This window comes from Nycticebus coucang, chromosome 20, assembly GCF_027406575.1.
Source record: "Nycticebus coucang isolate mNycCou1 chromosome 20, mNycCou1.pri, whole genome shotgun sequence".
Taxonomy (NCBI): domain Eukaryota; kingdom Metazoa; phylum Chordata; class Mammalia; order Primates; family Lorisidae; genus Nycticebus; species Nycticebus coucang.
In genome coordinates, this window is record NC_069799.1 from 69,089,573 (window position 1) to 69,103,160 (window position 13,588).

A 13,588-nucleotide genomic window follows, 5' to 3' on the forward strand; every position below is an offset into this window, starting at 1 on the left:
CTTACGGAATGGGAGAAGATATTTGCAAACTGTACATCCAACAAAGAAATAGTATCTAGGCTATATTAGAGACTCAAACTTAATGAGAAAAAAAACCTCCACTAAAAAGTAGGCAAAAAAACATGAACACACATTTTCAAAAGAAGATACACGGGACAGGTGGGGTCGTGGCTCACGCCTGCAATCCTAGCACTCTGGGAGGCTAAGGTAGGTGGATCACTTGAGCTCAGGAATTTGAGACTAGCCTGAGCAAGGCTGAGACCCCGTCTCAACTAAAAATAGAAAAAACTAGCTTGGGTGTGGCTAGTACCTATAGTCCCAACTATTGGGATTGCTTGAACCCAAGGGTCTGAGGTTGCTACGAGCTATGAGCACACCACGGCACTCTCCCTAGGCAACAGAGTGAGACTGTCTCTCTCTATATATATATATATGTACACACACAAATAGCAAAAACACACATGAACAATGCTCAGCATCACTAATCATTAGGGAGATGCAAATTAAAACTGCAATGAGATACCATTCTCTGTCAGAATTCCCATTATTAAAAAGTCAAAGAATAGATGTTGCAAATGCAGTGACAAGGGAACAGTTACTTATAGTGGGTGGGAAAGCAAACTAGCACAGCCTCATGAATGATGAGCATGCAGATTCCTCAAAGAACCAAAATCAGAGCTGCCATTTGATCCAGCAGTCTACCGCTGGGATCTACCCAAAGGAAAAGAAGACATTTTCTAAAAAAAGATACCTGCAGCCATATGTTTACTGCAGCACAATTCACAATTGCAGAGAGATGGAACCAACCTAAGTGCTCACCAGTTGATGAGTGGATAAAGAAAATGTGCACACACACGACTACTAAGCCATTAAAAATAATAAAATAATGTCTTTTGCAACAACTTGGATGAAACTGAGTGAAATTATCCTAAGAGAAGTGACTTAGGAACAAAAGCAGAAATCCTACATGTTCTCAGTTATCAGAGGGAGCTATGCAGTGGGTATGCATGGTCATCCAGGTGGCTCAGAGGGGAAGGGTGGGAATGGGGCACAGGATGAAAAATTGCCTGTGGGTACAAAATGCACTATTCCCCTGACAGGTGTGTTAAAAGCCTAGAATTCTCCACTGTGCAGTTCATCTATGTAACAAGAAACTACTTGGATACCCTAAATCTACTTAACTAAAAAATAAAAAAAAAAGTGTCACTTGTTCATTAACCTCTTCTTGAAAAGGTATTTTCTATAGCCACTATTCCTCTTTAGAGTATACGCTGCATGGCTTTAGCTGCATTGGATTTAGAAATGTGGTTCTTTGTTATAGAAAAATTAGCATCTTCCTTTTCAGAGGAGAAGGGAGGGAAAAAATGAGGTCTCTTTCCAGAAGAGCCCTCATTGTTCCCTTACAAGGATAATACTTAAAACAGAAAGTTTGATCTTTGTTACATAGAAAAATAATGGCTAATCTATCTTATTAATAGCTTTGTGGAATTAATACTAACAGTTATACTGAAATATTAGGATTGTAAAGCATATGTTTCTTAAAGTAGTTGCCATTGGCCTTGGATTTGATTGGCTTATGTGGGATGTTAAAATAGAAATCACCACTTTAAAAATTATTGATAATATTACACTTTACTAACCAAGGATTATGTCAACCTTAAATCTTAACATTTACACAACAGAAGAGAAATACAGCTACCCTGGATGTAGCAGTGGAGTCACTGATTATTGAAAAGAAAAATGGAAAGCTCAGAGGGTCATATAAATCCTAAATCATGCTCCAAATAAAATATAAAATAGCTATGTAAGACTTTGATTAATTTGAGCTTGTAATCCAATTCTCCTCCACTGCTTTTAGATGAGAGAAATGAAAACAAGTAAGGTGCTCTTGAAGGGTTCTTTTTGTATTTTTGTTTTTGAGACAAGTCTTAAGCTGTCACTCTGGGTAGAGTGCCATGGCATCGTAGCTCACAGCAACCTCCAAATCGTGGGCTTAGGTGATCCTGTTGCCTCGGCCTCCTGTGTAGCTGGGACTACTTGTGCCACTGCTATGCCTGGCTAGTTTTTCTGTTTTTAGTAGAGACAAGGTCTCACTCTTGCTCAGGCTAGTCTCCAACTCCTGAGCTCAACTGATCCACCTGCCTCAGCTTCCCAGAGTGCTAGGATTGCAGGCGTGAGCCACCATGCCCACCCCTTGAGGGTTTTGTTTGCTCCAGAAAATCAGCCACGTTCAGCTGATGTGCCCCTCTCTTACTGCTTTATCTTTTCTCAGATAATGAAAACTGGTATTTGAGATCACAGAAACTATGTTCTCAGTTACCCAGCATGTCAGACTGCATTCCAGTTTGCAAGCAACATGGACCCCTTTGGCAAATTGGATAAAAAGAAATTTATAAAATGTCATTACCTAGCTTTCAGTATCACCATGGGAGTTAGAAGATCAATTTTAGGACACTGCGGGCAGGAGAAGCTTGTGCCCCAGCAGTGTTCTTAAGAGGGCTCTGTATCCAACTATCCTGTTTCCCTGAAAATAAGACAGTGTCTTATTTTAAGGTGTGCTCCCAAAGATGCGCTAGGTCTTATTTTCAGGGGACGTCTTATCTTTCCTGTAAGTAGGTCTTCTTTTCGGAAGATGTCTTATTTTTGGGGAAACAGGGTAGTACTCAAGAAGTGGGGAGTCCCCCAGAGTTTAGAAGCTTGGTGCCCAAGCAGGTGTCATGGAGACTACCTCAGCCCGTCTTTCCCACATAGCCTTCTTAACGTTTTTACACGTCCCACAGCCCCGGGCCCCCGGGGAAAACCACCTCAATCTAGGCTTCACCTTCACAGTTAATGATGCGCTCACTCTGCTCAGGGGAGAAGCCAGGAGCTGCTGTGACCAATTTCAAGTCCAGGGTTTTCTGGCAATGCTGCTGCTCCTGTAGCAACGTCAGTGTTCCTTCTGTGCCCTCAGGAATGTTGGAATAACCACAGGAAGAAGTCTGGAGACCATCATGAGACATCTATGGAGGGGATTCCACAGCCTCAAAGGCTCACTTTGATTTGGTCATCTCACTCTTGTCACAATGAGCAAATAGTTCCGGGGTTTTATTCTATTCCTGAAACCAAGAAATAAGAATCAACAGCACCAACAAAAACCACCTTTCTACTCCATGGTCTATCATCTCCTCATTGTCCTGTGGCTTGACAGTTCCCTGGACTAAAGCCCTCCATGGGCACATTTTCTAGAGGTCCATGTAAGGAGTTCAGGCCTGCCATCCTCATGTCTCCTCGCAGCTACTCAGCCCTACAGGTGTAGCTCAGAGCAGACACAGGCAACAAGTGATAAACACACAGAGAGGTGTTTCAAAAATCAGTGGTCACAGCAGGCGGTCTCACCTCTGTGAGAGTGGTTTGGTTGACCAGCTTGCCAGTGGATAGAGGGGCTGCCAGATTCCAGCTAAGCAAGTGAGCTGAATTTTCATTGTCGCTGGCCCTTTCCAAGTCAAATAACCCAGCTCACACTCTCCTATTTCCCTGATAATCTGTCCCCTCCAACAACTCCTGAAATCAATTTTTAAATCAGTCAAGGTGCTTAATACCAGCCACGGAAACAAGCCCTATTTGATTTTAGCTAATAATAAGTTTATTTTAAAATATTTTAGACTTTTCCTTTTTGTTTAAGCTATAGAAGTCACAAGAGACCATTTTTCCAACCCTCATAATTGGAACAATTTGGTTAACAAACCTTATAGTTTTTAAGATCTTTCAGAGAGCTGAAGACTGGAAGAAATGTAAATGAATTAGTCTTCTTCTTAGGAGAAAAGAGAGCCATATTTGATTTTATTCCTGGCAGGAGGAGGAGGAAGAATTAAACATTGAAAAGGTAAAGCAAAACAGCCAAACTTTTTTAAGAAGCGCAAATGGCATTATACAGTGGGGCAAAGGGGATGGGAATCTCAAGGAGCTCGGCTCAGAGGTGACATGCCACAGGTGAGTGCAGGGCAGGAGAGCTGATAAAACCCACCTCGGCCTTCAGCAAATGCAAAGCCAGGCCCCTGGAGTCTTAGGAGGGGGCCCTAGAGGTGAATACATTTCCCCATAGGTCTGGGCCTTCCGTGAGTCACAGGCAGGGGCTATTGGGGCCTGGAAGAAGCATGGGAAAGCTGACTGCTGCTGCCCCAAGGTAGTCCCCATCATCAAGGGCACTCTCATGCAGAGCCAGAGGTGGGTTAGTTGAGCATACCTCCCTGAGGCCTTCTAGCCCTTCACCAAATGAAATGGACTTGCCTTCCAAAGGCTGGGTAAAGAGCAGAATGGAAGAAGCTGGTAGTGACGCTGGAGAGAAGAGAAACAACCAGTCACCTAAAAAGCCAGTAGCTAAGCTGTAGAGTAGAAAGAGCTCTGTGGTTTGGACAACTGGTCTTGAGGCTGTAAAGTACAAGGAGATATGCAGAGTCTTATCAGTGCTAAGATCCAAAGTCTTGATCCTGCCTATAAGCTTATAAAGCCAACATTAAATTGAATTTGCCTAAAGCTGCAACAAAGCCTACACCAAGCTTGACTACAGCACTGATTTGCTTAGACCCCTAAACTAGTGGCCTGATGGGAGAACAGGCGCACTCATTCCTGGAGGTGTTATTCCATCTCTTCTGTTTTTATTAAACTCAATGTTTGCTGCACAGTGAAAAAACTGAAAGGCATGAAAAGAAGCAGGAGGATGAGCTACGTGTTCTCCTGAGAGAGAATGGCCAGGGAGTCAGCATAAAGACATGTTGTAATTGCTAGTCTTTACAATAGCTGTAAAAGATACATCCAGGAATCTAGTTGAAAACATACCCAGCATGTATAAAGAGACACAGGATAGCACAGAAAGACAGAAGCTACAAAAAAGAACCGAACAGAAGTGCTAGAAGTGAAAACTGTAGCATTAGAAATTACAAATGCCCTGGCCGGGCATGGTGGCTCACACCTGTAATCACAGCCCTCTGGGAAGCTGAGGTGGGTAGATTCCCTGAGCTCAGGGGTTTGAGACCAGGCTGAACAAGAGTGAGACCCCGTCTCTAAAGATAGCTGGGCATTGTGATGCGCACCTACAGTCCTAGCTACTTGGGAGGCTGAGGTTAGAGGATTGCTTGAGCCCAGAAGTTCATAGTTCCTGTGAGCTGTGATGCCACAGCACTCTACCCAGGGCAACAGAGTAAGACTCTGTCTCCAAAAAAAAAAAAAAAAAAAAGAGTATAAATGCCCATAGTTTTAACAGGAGACTGAATACAGCAGAGGAAAGGCTTATTAAATTAACTTGAAGGGCGGCGCCTGTGGCTCAGTTGGTAAGGCGCCAGCCCCATATACCGAGGGTGGCGGGTTCAAACCGGCCCTGGCTGAACTGCAACCAAAACATAGGTGGGCTTTGTGGCGGGCGCCTGTAGTCCCAGCTACTTGGGAGGCTGAGGCAAGAGAATCGCTTAAGCCCAGGAGTTGGAGGTTGCTGTGAGCTGTGTGAGGCCACGGCACTCTACCGAGGGCCATAAAATGAGACTCTGTCTCTACAAAAAAAAAAAAAAATTAACTTGAAGTTCAGATAATAGGAATTATCCAAACAAAACCAAGGAAAAAAATGAAAATAAAATGGAAGAGCATGTCTGAGATTTATGGATAAAATCAGGTTGTCTAATATACACATAATAGGAGTCCCAGAAAGAGATGTGGGAGAAAATGGGACAGAAGGACAAGAATGATGAGATACCAGCACACAGATTCCAGAATCTCAGTAAACTCCAAGCAGATGAAACCAAAGCTGGACTTGTTGTCAAAACACAGAAAACCAGTGATATAGAGGCTCATCTTAAGGCAGCCACAAAAATAAAGATGCATTGACCCAGAACTCTGCTCAGAAGTGATGGAAGCTAGAATGCAATGGAGTGGTATATTCAAGGTTCTAAAAGAGCCATTTACGCAGCCAAATATCCTTCAAATTGAGGATGAAAGTAAATTGTATAATGAGCAAATCTGAGAATTCATTATCAGCAAATGTGCATTACAAGAAATGCTAAGGACTTTCTCAGGATGAAAATAAATGACAGCAAAATGAAGCCAAATTTTGTAAGAAAAAATGAAGAGTGCTAGAAAGCATAAACTTTAAAAGAAAACTTTAAAAATTCTAGTAATAGATGAGCATACAAATACTTTTCTTTAAAAGAGTATTATCTATTCAAAGCAAAAATAGGCATTCATAGCACTTGTAGGATCAGAGATGAGCCAAGTCTTCAATTGGCAGGAGGGAAGGTAATTGGAAATAGTTGTGGAAATTAAAATTGTTACACTGGAGGGTGGCGCCTGTGGCTCAGTCGGTAAGGCGCTGGCCCCATATACCGAGGGTGGCGGGTTCAAACCTGGCCCCGGCCATACTGCAACCAAAAAATAGCAGGGTGTTGTGGCGGGCGCCTGTAGTCCCAGCTACTCGGGAGGCTGAGGCAAGAGAATCGCTTAAGCCCAGGAGTTGGAGGTTGCTGTGAGCTGTGTGATGCCACGGCACCCTACCGAGGGCCATAAAGTGAGACTCTGTCTCTACAAAAAAAAAAAAAAAATTGTTACACTGGGCTCGGTGCCTGTAGCTCAGTGGTTAGGGCCTGGGCCACATGCACTGGGGCTGGTGTGTTCAAACCTGGCTTGGGCTGGCTAAACAACAATGACAACAATAGAAACAGCGTTGTGGCGGATGCCTGGAGTCCCAGCTACTTGGGAGGCTGAGGCAAGAGAATCACTTAAGCCTAAGAGTTTGAGGTTGCTGTGAGCTATGATGTCATGGCACTCTACTGAGGGCAACATAGTGAGACTGTCAAAAAAAAGATTCTTACATTGTTTATAAAGTGTAATGCTATGAGAAGGTAGAATACAAAATGATGTGAATTTTAGTTTCTACATCAACTCTGAGAAATTACTACAAAGAAGCTCAATAGAAAACAGATAGTAAAAATGTTCCATTTGTGGAAAAGAGGAGGAACGAATAAAAAACAGACAATTATGTCAGTTTCATTGAAACTAAATGACTATGGATGTTGGTGATTGCTATGGTCTGTTTACGTCTCCCCCCCATCAAAAAAAATTCATGTATTGCAATATGATCCCCAGTGAAGCATCCAGGACCACGCCTTTAGGAGGTGGTGAGATCCTGAAGCTGGAGCCAGTGACTCGTTCCTCTGCTGCATTTAGTTTCCTGTGAAACTGTGACTAGGTACCCTTATGAGAGACGGTTACAAAAACTTGTCTGCACGTTCCACCATGTGAGGGCACAGCTGGAAGGTACCATGTAGGGTAGATAGCAAGCCTCCACCAGACACAGCATCTGCTGTCTCCTTGATCTTATACCTTCTTGTTCCCAGAGCTGTAAGCAGTACATTTCTAAGTGACCCAGTCTAAGGTACTTTGTTTTAGCAGCTGGAACAGACTAAGGCAGTGATGTTTGTGCAACATTGTGAGTATATTTAATGCCACTGGACTGTACACTTAAAAATTGTCAAGGCGGCAAATTGTATACTTTGTGTATTTTACCATAGTAAAAAAATCTGGGGAAAAAGTGAACTGAACACTTCAATTAAAAGGCAGAGAATGGCATACTGAATAAAAATGACTCAACTACGTGCTGTTTATAGGATATGCTTTTAAGTGCAAAGAGAACTGATGTGTTGTAATGCTGTGTAAGGTCAGCATTGGAGGACTGCTGTGGCTGTACAGACACCCTGGACCCAGAGCAGCACCAGGGAAGAAGATGGCCATTTCATGATATTGAAGGAAGGAATCCTGAATGCACGCATACTTGAAAACCAAGCTTCAAAATATGTGAATAAAGAGGAAAAAGACAAATTCATAATCTAAGATTTTTAACAGTTCTCTCAGTAAAAAATCAGGCATATGGAGGACCTGAACAACATTGTGGCCTAATTTGATCTAGCATTTAAAGAACACTATTCCCAGGTGTGTGGAGTGGATTGTGTCTCCCTCTAAAGAGACATTTTGTGCCCCCCAAATATGTTGAATTCCTAATCCCCAGTCTAACTATATTTGGAGATCGGGCCTATAAGAAGGTGACAGGCTAAATGAGGTCATAAGGATAGGGCCCTACCCCTGTGGGGCAGGTGTCTTTGTAAGAAGAGGACAGGACATAAGGACTCATGCTTCCTGCACACCTGTGTAGAAGGACCACACGGACATGCAGAGGTGGCCCTCACCAGAACCTGGCTACCCTAGCACCCTCATCTCTCACTTCCAGCCTTCAGAACTGTGAGAAGTGAGTGTGGTTTAAATCACATTTGTAGCATTCACTGTGGCAGTCTGGGCTGATGAGAACAGCAACATCTGCAGAATTGATATTTTTCCCAAATATACATAAAATATTTCCCAGGAAAGGCTATAAAATAATTCTCAATGAATATTAAATAACCATCATCACACAGAATATTTTCTCTGGTCATAAAGAAATTAAGTTAGAGATCAATAACAATAAATGGCCAGAAAATCACCAGATGTTTGGCAATTAACACACTTCAGAATAAGCCATGGGTAGAAAAATCGTAAGATAAATTTAAAAATATTTTAAATAGATTGTTACTGAAACAAAAAATATTGAGTTTTGTTGGCTTCAGTAAAACAGTACTTAGCAATAAATTTTATATTAGAAAAGCAGAAAGTATAAGATCTGCTAACATTTCCACCTCAAAAATCTAGGAAAAATATATTTAAAACTCAGTTGAAGAAAGTAAATGAAAATGTGAACATAAATAGAAAATTGATAGGGTGGCGCCTGTGGCTCAAGGAAAATGTGAACATAAATAGAAAATTGATAGGGTGGCGCCTGTGGCTCAAGGAGTAGGGCACCTGTCCCATATGCTGGAGGTGGCGGGTTCAAACCCAGCCCCAGCCAAAAACCACACACACACAAAAAAAAGAAAATTGATAAACATTAAGAAAAAAATAAAAAATTGATTCTTTACAAAAATTAGTAAATTTACAAGGCACTGATCACTAAAGAAGAAAGCCTGACACCTGGGAAGGTGTGAGGTGACAGGCAGGACTGGGCTGCCTTTGGGGCCGTGTCTGTGGCTTGGGGGCCGTGGGTCAGAGCAGCAGCCACGGAGAACCCCAGTCAGCTTCCTGTGCAGCTGGGCTTGGACTCATTACACCACCCAGCGGCTTCTCTCCTGGGTATTTATTCAGGAGTAACAAAAACATGTTCTCCCACAGACCTGCACATAAATTTTGATGATCACCAAGAATTAGAAATAATAGGTGGCTGTCAGCTGAGAACAGATGGGCAAGTTGTCACATGTCATAGAGTGGAATGCTGTTCCCTCCCAGGAAGGGGAAAGAATTCAATGGGATGTGTTCCATGTGGGGGAAGGAGCCTGGTGGGAAGCTGTTCCATGTAGGGAAGGAACCTGACAGGAAGCTGTTCCAGGCAGGGTAGGGAACCTGGTGGGATGCTATTCCCTGCAGGGGAAGGAGCCTGGTGGGATGCCGGTCTGTGTGGGGGAGGGAGCATGGTGGGGTGCTGTTCCATGTGGGGGAGGAAGCATGGTGGGATGACTTTGTGTGCAGGGAAGGAGCCTGGTGGGATGCTGTTCTGTATGGGGGAGGGAGCTTGGTGGGATGCTGTTACATGCAGGGAGGGAATAGGCTGCTCATTCATTGAGTATCATGGTTGTATCTCAGAATTGTTGAGTTTTAATTTATTTGATAGATAAGGCAAAACTATAGGCACACAAATCAGATTAGCATTGCTGGGTGTTCAGGGTTGAAAAGGGAATTGACTGAAGAGGCAGCAGGAACATTTAGGGGGTGATGTAGTTTTCCACGTCTTGATTGTGTGTGGCAGTCACATGACTTTGTCAAACTCAGCCAATCTGTACACTTGAGGATGAACTTATTGGGTGTAAATTATACCTAAATATATAGTGAGAACACACAAGTTACAGACACCAGATGGGGAACCAGACTTACTCTCCCCTGATACAAACAAAGAATGCACAAAACATAGCAAGACACAGGATATCAGGTAACAAAGAACAGTGATCCCTGAGAGGGGTGAGGCCTGCCCTGTAATTCCCCAGCTCACTGCCTGGTGAGTTTCTGGCCAGAGAACCCAGGAGTCGCTCAGTGAACTCCAGGAGCTGAGCTCTTTGGGAGATGAGGGTGGCTGGAAGTCAAGGAACTCATGCTGAGAGCTCAGAGGCTCTTCCATGTCATTCTGCTGAGCTCTGATCAGCACACACTAATTCAAGGTTGATGATGGAAACTGCTTTGAAGCAAGAAAACCAATGGAAGGGACTGGAGGGGTAGTGCTGGCTTCACCAGCCAGGCTGGAAATCTAGGATGCCTACAGGCACCGCTTCCTCCTGCCTAACTAATGCTAAAGCCAAGAGGGTAACTCAGTAATACTTACAGGAATATGAAAATATCCACCCAGCAAGGCCAAATTTTCAATGTGGCATCTAACCAGAAACTACCAGGCATCTCAAGAAGCAGGTGAACCCAGTCCACAGTGTGGAGAAATACCAGCCAATGGATGCTGGACCCAGTGGACATGGATTTTAGAATTTACAGACAAGGACACTAAGTTATTTCAGCTATATTCCAGATATTCAAAAAGTTAAGAGACATGGAATATTAGAAAAGTCCCAACAGAGCTTCTCAAAATGAAGCCTGAGCTATGTTGTTCTGACTTCAGTAAAGGGGGAAAGGATTAGGCCTTACACAGACGTGTAGCTAGAAAACAATGGAATGGTTTAATAATTTTTTTTAGATGATTGAGAGTATTCCTTTATACCATTCCACAATCCAACAGGTGGTAGTTCTTAAGGGTTAGTTGTACTCCATTAAAAATTCATTGGTCTAAATCAGTGGCTTTCAACCAGTGTGCCATGAGAGAATCTTAGGCGTGCTGAGAAAATTTTCAAAGATTGTTAACTAAATTATTTTCAAAAGAAGCATGGGAAGTATGTTCTTTTTTGAACTTTCTTTGGATCAATATAATTCAAGTGTGCCATGGGATAAAAATGGTTAAAAACACGGTATGCACTTTAAATGGATCTTTTTCTTATGCATAACTTCGTGATGCCATATGCTGGTCATTCGGAAAATATGGGTTATTGAATAACAGATTTTTTCAAATGTTGTCAAATTTTATTATCTATCAAAAAGTCACATTCACTAATATTGCTACCCATCTCTCCAGAAAAGTCTTTGCATATTGAAAGTTGTCCAAGTACACAGATGATAGATGAAATGTTAATTTTCCCATGAAAGCTTGGGTTTTATTAGTTGTAACAAATACGTTATCTACCTCACTTTGTTCCTTTTCAACAAAATTCCTGAGATGCTCCTCCTGGTGTGTCTGTGGGTGGTGCTGGGCTGTGGTGTGGTGGGCTCTCCCTGGGACACAAAATCCTCCTTGGGCCACTGGACCAGATGTGAGAAGGCCTGGTGTTTTGGGGGGTTTTCAGATGCATTTTTGCCTCTTTTCTTTACCTAGCATGTAGCTGGGTGGGGCTGGATGCCCTGATTTCAGACATGGTAGTTAGCAGGGGCTCCTCCGTTGCTGGAAACTTGCACCTGTTCCAAAGAGGGCACAGGCATTGGTGGCATAGGGGCCAGCATAGCTGCCTTCCAATGAGGGCACAGTCAGCTGATTCAGCCCATGAGATCCCTTCCCTTAGAGAGAAAGAAGCTCACAAAAAACACCGTAAAATCAAACCATATAGTAATAACTGTCTTCCTTCTATCCTGAGAATTACTCAGACCTGTGTCTCCATAATCATTCAGCTACTGCTTTCTTCTGTTCTGTGGATATGTTGACATTTGAAAAAAAAATTTTAACCTTTAATGGTACAGTGATTAATTTTAATGCTTTCCATATTTGACATTGTTTTGATCTTCTTTTTACTTTGTTCCCTGCTTTTTGCATTCTCCTTCCCCCATCCCATTTTCAACTGTTGGGTGGTGTGTCTGTGTGTGTGTCACTCTGGTCCCTGTTGGTCTGGTGTCCTCCCCTCTCTGGCTCCCACCCTGCTGCTGTAGCCCCACAGGCTGTGGACACTAGCTGAGCAGGTAGGGGACTTTCCTGCCTGCCCCCACCCCCACCTTGCCCACGTCCTACAGTGGGACAGACGAGAAGTTGGGTGCAGAGATTGACCAGGGGTCTCTTTAAACGTTCCACACACGTAGCAAATGCTGTGTTCCTTTGCACTCAGTCAGTGGTTTCTTTGCCAGTTTGGGTATATCTTTGTTTTACTTCATTTCCCACCTACTTTGTCATTTGCTTGTTTATTTTTTAATTGGCCACCTCTGGGTGTGCGGATCACTCAGTATCACACCTGTTCTCCGCCCAGCGCTGGTCTGTGACACAGCTGTACTGAGGGCGGCGGGTGAGGAGGGACGTGCTCTGCTGTGCTGCTGTGAGCAGCCACCTGCAGGCTGTCTGCACGTGCTGTGAGACCCGTGCCCAGGATTATCGGGTGGTGTATTATGTTTTAATGAAGTTGTCTTTGTTTTCACTTTTTCTTATCTTTCAACAATATGAGAAAATTTTGTACCTTTGGTACAAAATTGGGATTCTCTCTTGAAGAATGCTAGTGTAGTTCTTCAAATAAACTCTGAAGGGGTTCCTCACCAGGTGCAGGTTCAGTCTCTGTCCATCCAAGGTGTTGTGTTGCCTTCCCAAGAAATGTATGTAAAATTTTGGTTTGTAATGCAGCCTTCATGATACTGCTTGTAGATCACTGGTCAGAAGTGATTTAAGTCAACCCAGTATAATCCGTGAAGTGATTTATGGCGCCAAGATTAGATTTCTGGACTCCTGTTTTAAGTAAAGAGTCTAGTAGCTCAGACCACAAAGTATAGTATCCTGCCCAGGGAACTGTGGCCAGTGTGTCCTGAGTCCTTTCTGAGATGACTGCCCAAGGCAGACAGCAGAACTGAAGGGGCGCAGTGGTTCTCGCTGGTGTTTTCCTCCCGACCTCATGGTAGGGCATGTCACGTCTTGCCTCAAATCTATGAGCTCTGAAAACACACCTTTTATTTTAATGGTGGGTGCATGTAGTGAAAACTCAGCAAATGGTGCTTCGCCTCCTCAGCAACCTGCTTTGCCTGCCAATCATTTTATCTTTCAGTTTAGCTTTCTTTTTGTTTGGCATGTCTCTCTTATTGTTTGTAAATAGTGGTCAAGCTGTGTGACATCCAACATTATCTTAATAAGGTGCTCCTTTTGAACCTAGATGATCAAACTAAAAGTCAAGCGGTAACTTGGATGGTGTGGCCTTAGTGCTTTTACTCTGATTTTTCAGTTTACAATTTTGCTGAAGAGTTGCTTGCTGGCTAGTAGGAAGCACAGAGCAAGGTTTCCTTCTGTACTGACTTGAGCTGACCACTGTGTCTTTGCTTTCAGGGAACCTCGGGACCTGACCCGACCACAGTCTATGTGGATATGCGAGCCCTGAGGCATGACAGGTATGAACACTCCTGGACTTTACTCTCCTTATTTCTGTCTTGGCTGCCCAGCATACGGGTCCCTCTAGGAGGAGGGCCCATGGTGCTCACCTGCTTGAAGCAGCACATC

At 43.4% G+C, this 13,588-nt stretch overlaps 1 protein-coding gene across 7 annotated transcripts in view; it reads left to right on the forward strand.

Annotated features, from left to right (window-relative positions):
• Positions 1-13,588, forward strand: part of DIP2C (disco interacting protein 2 homolog C) — a 265,905-nt gene that overhangs the window by 220,707 nt on the left and 31,610 nt on the right. For 5 of the 7 annotated variants that reach the window (XM_053572388.1, XM_053572384.1, XM_053572386.1 and 2 more), the window contains 2 exons: positions 12,052-12,081; positions 13,418-13,479. In XM_053572388.1, coding sequence (XP_053428363.1) covers positions 12,052-12,081; positions 13,418-13,479 — 92 coding nt within the window. The remainder of the gene's footprint in view (positions 1-12,051; positions 12,082-13,417; positions 13,480-13,588) is intronic. The other 2 variants (XM_053572385.1, XM_053572387.1) reach the window with 1 other exon arrangement.